The sequence below is a fragment of the Hyperoodon ampullatus genome, assembly GCF_949752795.1.
Source record: "Hyperoodon ampullatus genome assembly, chromosome: X".
NCBI lineage: Eukaryota > Metazoa > Chordata > Mammalia > Artiodactyla > Ziphiidae > Hyperoodon > Hyperoodon ampullatus.
Genome location: NC_136913.1, coordinates 48,600,982 through 48,611,545, shown reverse-complemented (window position 1 = coordinate 48,611,545; position 10,564 = coordinate 48,600,982). Strand labels below are relative to the sequence as shown.

General features: G+C 48.1%; 1 protein-coding gene across 1 annotated transcript; it reads left to right on the top strand.

Moving 5' to 3' along the window:
- Nucleotides 1-325: 325 nt before the first annotated feature.
- LOC307069874 (melanoma-associated antigen D2) lies at nt 326-6,916 on the top strand (the record flags this gene model as incomplete). Its single annotated transcript, XM_079728184.1, has 12 exons — nt 326-370; nt 741-1,232; nt 1,806-2,114; nt 2,235-2,298; nt 2,557-2,636; nt 3,186-3,280; nt 3,985-4,064; nt 4,157-4,199; nt 4,548-4,610; nt 5,705-5,819; nt 6,192-6,598; nt 6,785-6,916. The coding sequence occupies 11 exons, from the start codon at nt 326-328 to the stop codon at nt 6,588-6,590; spliced, it is 1,785 nt and encodes a 594-aa protein (XP_079584310.1). The 3' UTR covers nt 6,591-6,598; nt 6,785-6,916.
- Between the last annotated feature and the right edge of the window lie 3,648 nt (nt 6,917-10,564).

Sequence of the window (10,564 nt, the reverse complement as noted above, 5' to 3'; positions counted from 1 at the left end):
ACGGATGCGCATGCGCACTGTCGACTTGCGGCTGGGGGTGGGTGTGCACTGGGAAAAGGGGCGGGGTCCTCAGAGCTGCCGCGCTGGCACATCTTCCTGGAGTAGGGGAGGGTACGGCTGCAGAGAATTGAGATCTAGGCGCTCTGGATTACTGAATTTGAGAACGGAGTCCTTGGGGGGGTGGGGGGAGGGTTTGGGATTGGGACCCTAGGGAAGGTGGGTATCAGCCTCCAGGCAGAGCGGGAGAGAGGACGTTAAGTGAGCTCGCCTCTTGACCCAGGCCTTTTCTCCTTCAGGCTCAGCTCTTGCCAGGCCAACTTGAGACATGTCTGACACAAGCGAGAGTGGTACGGGTCCGACCCCCTTCCAGGTAAGCCCTGCTTCCGCCCTCTCCCTAGCTGCTTTTGCTCTCCAGCCCCTGTTGCTGCCGCAAATCTCTTGGCACCTCCCCTCCCATCCCAGCCCTTCTCCATCTACCTCCCTGCTTTGTTGCCGCCTCCCTCCCCCAAGTAGGGGGAGGGGGGAGGGGAGGAAGGAGGGAGGAAGAAAGGCGGGAGGGAGGGTAGGCCCGCCCCTCTTCTGCTCAGAGGAAAGGGGGGCCTTGTTGGGCTGAGGTGGTCAGAGCGCACTGCAAGTAGGAGTTACTATAGGTCAGAGAAGTGAGGCCCTGGAATTTTGGGGCCATTTGCCTAGTTGGGGGTGGGGAGAAGGTCTGTGAGCTTCCCTGCTTCCTCTTGCAGGCTGAAGCTTCAGAAGAGGACCGTGGCTTGAAGATGCAGACCCTATTGACAGTGACCCAGAACTTGGAGGTCTCAGAGGCACCGAAGGCCTCAAAGGCACCAGAGGTCTCAAAGGCCACGAAGGTCTCAAATGCTGCAGGAGTTTCAAAGACCACAGAGGTCTCAAAGGCCACAGAGGCTCAGGAGGTATCTGCCACTCAGGCCTCAGCTACCACTAAGCTGACTGATACCCCGGTTCTGGCAGCTGAAACGAAGAATCCGGCAGCTGACACCAAGATGCAGAATACTGACCCTCAGGCTGTGACAGTGCCTGCTACTGAGACCAAAAAGGTCAGCTGTGGGGCTGATACGAAGGTCAATACAAAGACCCTGGAGACTGAGGCTGCTGCCTCTCAGGCTCTGGCAGATGAACCTGAGCCTGAGGGTGCAGCTGCACAGGCTCAGGAGAATCAGGATACTCGGCCCAAGGTCAAGGCCAAGAAAGCCCGAAAGGTAAGACCCTTGCCTTTCTGTTTCTCTCAGTTGGTTCATGGTTCTGTAAACCTTTAGAAAGTTCCCTCTGCTCATCAAGGCTGTGGCGGGACACTAAGAGAAATGTGATATAATTCCTGTTTTCAGAAAGCTCACAGACTGGTGGGCACATGAGACAGGAATACGAACAGCTGCAATCTGAACAAAATGCAGTTTATATTTACATAGTAGCTACCATATGTCAGGCCTTGAGCTAGGCACATTCACACAGGTTATCTCATTAAATCCTGAAAGTAATCTAGTTTTGTAGAGAAGGAAGCTGAGTCCCAGAGAGGTGGAGTGACATGTCCAGGGTGGTATAAGCGGAGCCAGTGGTGCACACAGGAGGAGGAGAAGCCTCAGGCCCCACCCTTGGGTTGCTCCTGGCCTGGTGGGAAGATGAAACTTCTGCTTGGAAAACAGTGAAAGACAAATCCAAGACTCAGGCTGTTACTACAAGGGTGGGATTAGAGGGGACTTCAGGAAGGGAGAAGATGAGGAAAAAGGACCATCTGCATCATCTGGCAATGTTGTGCTTGCTCTCCATTGATGCAGGTGAAGCATCTGAATGGGGAAGAGGATGGCAGCAGTGATCAGAGTCAGGCTTCTGGAACCACGGGCGGCCGAAGGATCTCAAAGGCCCTAATGGCCTCAATGGCCCGCAGGGCTTCAAGGGGCCCCATAGCCTTTTGGGCCCGCAGGGCATCAAGGACTCGGTTGGCTGCTTGGGCCCGGAGAGCTTTGCTTTCACTGAGGTCACCTAAGGCCCGTAGGGGCAAGGCTCGCCGCAGAGCCGCCAAGCTCCAGTCATCCCAAGAGCCTGAAACACCACCACCTCGGGATGTAGCCCTTTTGCAAGGGAGGGTAAGAAACCTGTCCTCTGGATTCAGCGTTATTCACTGCTTTGCCTGCCCTCTTCTCTGCCATCCTCTCAAGTCTTCTGCAAGCATGTTTTGATCGTTCCATCTTTTCCTCCTCTCCCAGGCCAATGATTTGGTGAAGTACCTGTTGGTTAAAGACCAGACGAAGATTCCCATCAAACGCTCAGGTAGAGTTCTACTGACCCTCCCTTCCCCCAGCTCTGTTCTCCATTGCCCTCTCCCCCATGTGCTGAGGCATTTCTTGCTCTCCTGCTCCCACTTATGTCCTCCTAAAGTTCTAATTTGGCAGTAGTAGTATCTCTGTTCATTAGCTCAGAACCTGTTTGTGCCACCCACAGCAGGGTTGGTAAAGGGTCTTTAGTTTCGGTATGGGGGCCACGCGGCTCCACTTCCGCCCAGGTGCTCGCAACACTCTCCCCTTGCAGACATGCTGAAGGACATCATCAAAGAATACACTGATGTGTACCCTGAAATCATTGAACGAGCAGGCTATTCCTTGGAGAAGGTGAAGGGGCAGACCTGGGGGATGGGTGCAATGGGGTAGCCTTGAATCAAACAAAGGTGTACATGTCTCTTCTGGGGGGTACCACAGAGAGTAATCCAGCCCCATCACTGTGCAGATGGGCAGACAGTGGCCTAGCAAGGGGCATAGACTAGCTTGAGGTCACACAGCAAGTCAGTGGTAAAATCACAGCTAGGACCCAAGCCACCCAGCTTAGTCCTGACTTCTGCCCACTGCTGGACATGTCCTATAATGTACTTCAGATGCTCTCTCTCCCTTTCATTCCCCACTCTCTGGCTGCCTAGATTCTCACTAATCACAAAGATGATGTTGATTAAAAATAATGCATTTGTTGCCTGTTTGCAGTATGCTGGCCACTCAGCTAAGTGCTTCAAGTGCATTATCTCACTGATGTTTCTCTCTCTCTCTCTCTCTCTCACACACACACACACACACACACACACACACACACACCCCTAGGCACAGGGGGAGCTGTGGGATGCCCAGGAAGCTGAATTCTGTGATCTCACAAGTTGTTTTCCACATCCGCAGGTATTTGGGATCCAATTAAAGGAAATTGATAAGAATGACCACTTGTACATTCTTCTCAGCACCTTAGAGCCCACTGATGCAGGCATACTAGGAACGTAAGCTGGGAAAGGGCTGGGGTGGGAGGGAGGCTTCTGCTTTTGTCCGTGGTACTACTCCATCCCTGTCCTCTCCCCACATCCCCTTAGGAAGTCAAGAAAGACAGAGCCTAAAAACCCCTATTCCAGCTCCTGCACGTAGTTGGAGCCCTGCATACAATAGTGATACCTGGTTATGATTGACTGGAGGGTGTAGAAGCCTGGGGCAGGGCACTCCTACTGTCAGGTTTTCTGTTTCTCCAGAAGCTTCCCAGGAAAGCAGGCCTGTCATTGCTTATCTCTTCCTGTTGGCCTTGGTAGAATGGTTCTCACAGGAGGGCTTCCTGGTATGAGTGGCTCATGATGCTTGAAGGGCAGGAACATCAGTGGGGCCATGCCTAGAATTCTCTTGGAGCTGAGGGGTCTGGGAGAGCAAGAAGGGACTCACATTGGCTGGATGTCCGGGTTGTACTGGGTTGACAAATACAAGTACAATTCTATCCTCTCAGCAACCTGGGGAGAGGAGAATGTGATTTTCCCATTTTATGAATAGGAGAGTCTAAGTGCCTTGCCCAGGGTCACATAGAGCTTGAAGCATAGACTGGGCAGAATTCTCTCATATCTGAAGAATCTGGGAGAAGCTAGCCTAGTGAGCTGGCTGGTGTTTTTTTTTTTGCAGATTGCTGCTGGATATAAACCTTCTCTCTGTCCCATTATTCCCCTAGGACCAAGGACTCACCAAAGCTGGGTCTCCTCATGGTGCTTCTTAGCATCATCTTCATGAATGGAAATAGGTCCAGTGAGGGTGAGTGGCTGGGCTGGCAGCTGAATGGGGGTCATGGTCGGAATTCCACATGTTCATTTTCTATCCCTGTTTCCTTTTGCCTCCCCTTGCAGCTGTCATCTGGGAGGTGCTGCGCAAGTTGGGGCTGCGCCCTGGGTATGACTGGGCTCTGTCAGTGCTTGCTGTCTGTTTTGTCCTTTGGCAAAAGAAGATGGTCCCAGGATTGCCTCAGCCTGGTGGTCTGGTGGAGTGGGCAGGGTTGCTGGACTGGGTAGAGGGTCCAGGGTTCTGACCTGGGTGGATGGGGAAATGGTCCTGAACTCTGCTGTCTGTCTCACTGACTCTTGGGCTTCTGTGGAGCTTCCATCTTATGTTGGAAGCCTCTTTTCCATGTTGGAAATGTCTCTGCCCACATCTGGGAAGTGCAACAGCCCCGATTATATTTATCTATGTATGTAATTATGTATGTATGTATGTATGTATTTTATCATTTTCTGCTGTCAGGATACATCATTCGCTTTTTGGGGATGTGAAGAAGCTCATTACTGATGAGTTTGTGAAGCAGAAGTAAGTGTCTGTTTAGTGTTCCTGTGTTCCATGCATTTTGCCTGTCTTAGAACTGAGTAATAAAGCTGTGGTGCACGTGCGTGTGTATATGTGTGCGTATGCAGGTGGTAGTTTATTCCTGAGGTGGTGGCAGAGAACAGAAGCACACATTTCCTGACCTACTTGTACTCTCACATATGCCTTTGGAACAATTCTTCAAGGGAGGGATTGTCATCACCAGTATTGTACGCGTGAGGAAACTGAAGCTGAGAGGTGAAGTAATTTGCTCAGGGTTATTATACAGGTAGCAAACGGAAAAGTTGTATTTAGATCCTGGCCCCAATACCTTGGTTCTTTTTTACTATGCTAGCTAAGGCTTCATAGAAATTAATCTCCATAAAGAAATGCCATAGAATGGTAGCTTTAAGCAACCAGGTACTGTGCTGGGGTCTTGACTAATACATCTCATTTCATTTTCATAACTACCCTGCAGAATAGCTGCTGTCACCTCATCCCCTGTATCAGTTGAGGAGCCTAGGGCTCGGAGAGTGGAAGTCTGAGCATGGCCCCGGCTGGTAAAGGATCCATTTGGACCTGAAGCCCAGACCTCCTGACTTTTCTGGCCAGGGCCCACCCTATTCTTGGTCCTTGGAGAAAATGTGTGCACTCATACAGGTGTACCAGCACACACCTGTGGGCTCACACACAAATGGTCGAGAGTATGCATGGAGTCCACTGCTCTTGGTTGACCGTTTCTTCCCGTACAGTCATTTTCTAGGGTGGACTGTCCCAGGGTTCAGCCAGGCCACAGACGAGCCCCATGGTGGGGTGTGCTCAGAGCAGGGGGCCTGAAGAAATGGCTCCTCTGTTTACAACACACCCAACAGGAACCTGGGTTATTGTGACAAGGGGCACAAAACTCGTGGCCTTCCTATGAACAAATACCCTACACGTGCCCCCTGCACCTCCACGTGGCTGCTGGGCAGGACCAGTGAGATAGGGCTGAATATTGGGAGAAAAGCTGCAGTATTTAGTGGGGGAGTTTGCCACCTAAATGCATGAGTGGGCCATGAGTGGTCTTACAGACATAAAGGCTTTGAACCTCTCTTTTCAAGGTACCTGGACTATGCCAGAGTCCCTAATAGCAATCCGCCTGAGTATGAGTTCTTCTGGGGCCTGCGCTCTTACTATGAGACCAGCAAGATGAAAGTCCTCAAGTTTGCCTGCAAGGTAATTGGAGAGCTGTCCAAGCCTGGCATACCAAGAGCATGGGGTGCCACTGTTTAGGGTAGGCTGTGTGCAGAGCAGCCTGCGGCTCATGCATGAACATTCTGAAGCCTGTATTAATGTGCAAACACTCTATCTGAATAGTTTAATCCTTACAACTGACATGTCATTGCCTTACTGCAGATGAGAAAACTCAGGCTCAGAGAGGTTGTCAAGTGTTATGTCCAAGGTCACAGAGATAGTAAGTGTCAGAGCAGGGATGGAATATTAGGTGTATAATTACTAGTAGTATTTATTGTATTACTATAATTTGCATCCTGTAGGTGCTCAGTGTTCAGATTCTGATCCTTCAGATGGTTGTTATTCCTGTTTCAGGTACAAAAGAAGGATCCCAAGGAATGGGCAGCTCAGTACCGAGAGGCAATGGAAGCAGATATGAAGGCTGCAGCTGAGGCTGCAGCTGAAGCCAAGGCAAGAGCTGAGATTAGAGCTCGGATGGGCATTGGGCTCGGCTCTGAGAATGCTGCTGGGCCCTGCAACTGGGACGAAGCTGATATTGGACCCTGGGCCAAAGCCCGGATCCAGACGGGAGCTGAAGCTAAAGCCAAAGCCCAGGAGAGTGGTGGTGCCAGCGCTGGTGCCAGTGCCAGTGGCAGCTTTGGTGCTAGCACCAGCCTGACAGCCACTCTCACGTTTGGGCTCTTCGCGGGCCTTGGTGGAGCTGGTGCCAGCACCAGTGGCAGCTCTGGTGCCTGTGGTTTCTCCTACAAGTGAGATTTCAGGTATCTATTTAGACTTGGGGGCAGGCGGGCCTCATGGGAATGGGATGAGGAGCTGGGTGGTTATAGGAAGGCCAAGGTTGGAGGACCACATGGAGAGTGTGAGAAAACACTACTTTTGGCATTTTATTCCTTCTTTTTTGGTGGATATCAATTGACTTTTTGATTTTCTTTTACTTGTGTTTTCAGATATTCCTAATCCCAGCAGTCTTTCTCTTCGAGCCAGGGTGCATCCTCAGAAACCTACTCAACACAGCACTCTAGGCAGCCACTATCAATCAATTGAAATTGACACTCTACATTAAATCTATTTGCCATTTCTGAGTTTATTGCTTTTTTTGGTGGGCTGTCACATTTTGGTATCACATTTTAAAATGAATTGGGAAAGTTTCCACCTCAGTCTGTGCTTAGCTTTAGGTGACATTGTCAAATAGAGTAAAATTAGAGCAAAATTAGCATGTCTCTCTAGGATAGGTTGGGCCCCATCTCTAGCCTATAGAGCAGGCAGGATTGCAGTGGTGTGAGGAGTCGTGGGGATTATAGGCATAGAGGACACACTTTGAAGAAGAGCCCTGAGGTGGGAAAGTCTGGAGCAGAAAAATAGAGGAGATTGAACATCAAGTATAGACTCTCCTTTTGAGAAATTTGCGTAAGACAAGAAGGAAGGAGAGGGAGGTAGCTAAAGGGAGATACAGGAACAAGTAGGGATTTTCTTGGGAAAAGAGAGAGAGACTTGAGCAGGCAGGAGCCAAAAGACAGGGAGATGTTGAAGGCTGGCTCGTGCAGCCCAATCCCTGAGGAGGTGGGTGGGGAGGACCTGTGGGAAGGGACTGTACAGAAAGGACTTGGAGAGGGGACTGTGGAAGGATGTTAGGCAGTGGGGAAGCCCCAGTAGAGCATGAAGCCTATGGTTTTTGGGAGACCCCTTCCCCGTGGCAAGGTGCTCAGTAATCTTGTAGGAATCAAGATGAGTGTTAGTTTATTCCAAGGTTTTCGTTCTGTTGTTTGGTTGTGGAATAAGGACAAGACCAAGGGCAGTGAGTGTCTGTCTGAATCTTCGTTACTGTATCCACAGTGACACATAGTAGGTTCACAGAATGGTGGAAGAGATGGACCATGGGAACCAGGCAGGCTTGGTGAGGAAGATGAGGAGATTGTGTGACAGACTGGGAGACAATGCAGGGGTTTGTGGACAGGAGTCTCTGAAGTCTGAACAAGGCAGAACATTAAGTGAATATACTAAATGCCTGCTACATGCCATGTTCTAGGTGTCTGGGAAGGAATGTTGAGAGAACTGGCAGGATAAACTGGGGCACTAGTCAGATGGTCAGACAATGGGATGATTATATTTAAGAAGACAGCAGAGAGAACTCTGGGTGATGAGAAGGTCCAAGGAGTAGGTGGTTAAACGGGAGAGAAGGTGATGGTTCCTAGACATGAGGGGTCAATGGCCTGGGAAGATGGGGTATTGGTTGGGTTATCCATTTGGACTGTGAAATCACCCAAGATGGAGGCAGGAGTTGGGGTAGGGAAGAGCACTGTGAGGCAAGTGCCAAAGTCCCTTCGTGTAGTTGAAGATGTCCTCCCAGCTCCAGTGCCCACTAAGGCATGCGGCCCGCAGGCAATCAGAGATCCACCTTTGTCCTGTTTTAGGGAGTATTTCCCTCGACCTTTCTTTCCAGGAAGCTCATCATCTAATTGCCACATTACCAGATTCCTTATCTGGGACAGAGTCTTGCAGACAATGAGGCTCTAGTAACAGCTGCCTTTCCCCTCCTGTAGACTGTAAGCAGTAAAGGAACAAGGTTTGCTGCTTAGGGAACAGGATCTAAAAAAGAAAAAGCTGCACCTGGAGCAAGGTAGTTCCTTGCCTGTGGTCATGGATTGAGACCTGCTTTTGCTGCCGAGGTTGTTCTTCACTGGAAGCAAAGTTTCTTCCATTAATTCCATAGGCCATGGTTCCCTCGGGGTGGATAGTACCTGGGAGAGGTAAACAAGGCCAGAGGCAGCTTAGACCTAGGAAGGACTCTCTAGTGGGTGGGCACCACGTCCGGGGCCCTCTCAGACTTCCAGGTGATGTCCATCTGAAAATGGAATGGGTTGGGGGGTGATGGTGAGGGGTAGCAAGGAACTTGGGGACTATGATTCTAATAAAAATTGAGTTCAGAGTGCTTGATAGAGATAAGGGTGAATCATAGTCATGAAGAACTCTGACCTTCCCACTTACCTTCCCTCTGCAGACCACTAGGTTTGCAGGGCTTCCTACCTCTTCTCCTTTCCTACAAGGCTTAGACTTGGACAGGACAAGTGATGGACTTTTTCTCACTACCCAAGTGTAAGGACTGAAGGCATGTGAGGCAGGGAGGACGAGATCAAGTCCAGTTCCAGGCAAGTGGGGAGTGGCCAGAGCTAGGAAGAGGGAGTGCCAGGGGAAATGGGGATAGACCCTGGTTCATGTTTTTTGTCAGCTTGGAGGTCACTATTACAATGAAAGAACTCCCACAGTATATCATTAATTCCAGATAATTCTAGAATGTATCATATATCCTCCATTTGGCTAGGAGTGGGAAAAGCCTCTAGAGCAGTTTATCTATTTTTTATTATCACCCCTCAAGAAGCCTATTTAGACATTTTTGTCCTAATTGCTACCCCCCATGAAATTTGAGTACCACAGATATACTGTATATCTATTTAATAACTATGTACATTTGCACTTTATACATAAGCTATTTTATTCAATACAGGGTTTATAATGACTAAATAAAATGTTTAAAAGTTTAACAATTTGTAAAAGCTATGAACATTTAACTATTTGCTGAGCAACTTTAAATGTAACCTATTTACACTGTAAGGTATCAGAGTACATATGTAAATTAGAAATTTATATAACTGATGATATTAGCAGTGTAATCAAAATTTTAAAATACTATTCAAACTTATTTTTTCAGCAGAAGTAAAACAGATGAAGTTTTAAATTAATTTCTTAAAAATTATTTTTAGTGTAATTAACTTTTAAGTGTTGCTTGATATGAGAAAACTTTTAACTAGCTGCTGGATATTCATTCAGGTATCATCAACATTTTTCTTTTCAGTACTTGGCATAATTAATGATAGATTGAATAACTTTTGTAGAATTAAATGAAAGCCATTTTTCTTTAATTCTCAAAGCCCAAACAACACACAGAGCCACTGAGGATCAAACATAAAGGCAGTCAATGGCAGCCAAAAGGCACAAGCAGGTCACTTCTGCAAGAATGAGCAATAGATTGAAAGTCTTCCAATCATAGTCATCTATTTGCCATGGTTTTGGAGTGTTGATCTTGCATACATTTTGTGTATTTTCCTCATTGTTGCTCATGTGAAACCCAAGAAAACCCAGTAACAGAAATTAAATATTAAAGAGTAAGATTCCTCAGGTAGGGCTGAGCTTTAGAGGGCCAAAAACTATTATAATTTTTGTGAAAGTTTTTTTGTGATTTTTGTCCCCCACAAGGACCAATTTTCACTCCCTTGTGGGGTGATTACCCACCATCCTATCTGCTCTTTACCCCTGCATTGAGAATAGAAACCCTACAGCAACATTTCACCTGGACTGAATAAAACAAGGTAGAATGAATGCTGAGTTGGGTGCGGGGAAGAAGAGAGAGAGAGAGGGAGGGAGAATGAGAGGAAGAAAAGAAAGGAAGGGAGGGAGGGAGGAAAAGAAAACAAGAAATATCTACTAGAGACCAACCATTTGTGAAAACAAAATGGATAACAATATTTTTCTCCAAACTTACACTTTCAAAAATGCTTTGGTCCAACATAATACTATTAATCCATGTACAATTGCCATTCATCCCTTCAAAAGGAGATCACCCCAAATCTTATTACCTACTATCTCCAGCCTCCAGTCTAGGAATTTTTGGGTGATGTCCTTTCCTTTTCTACCTGCCTTGCAACCCATTCTAGATATGCTACAAGCTATGA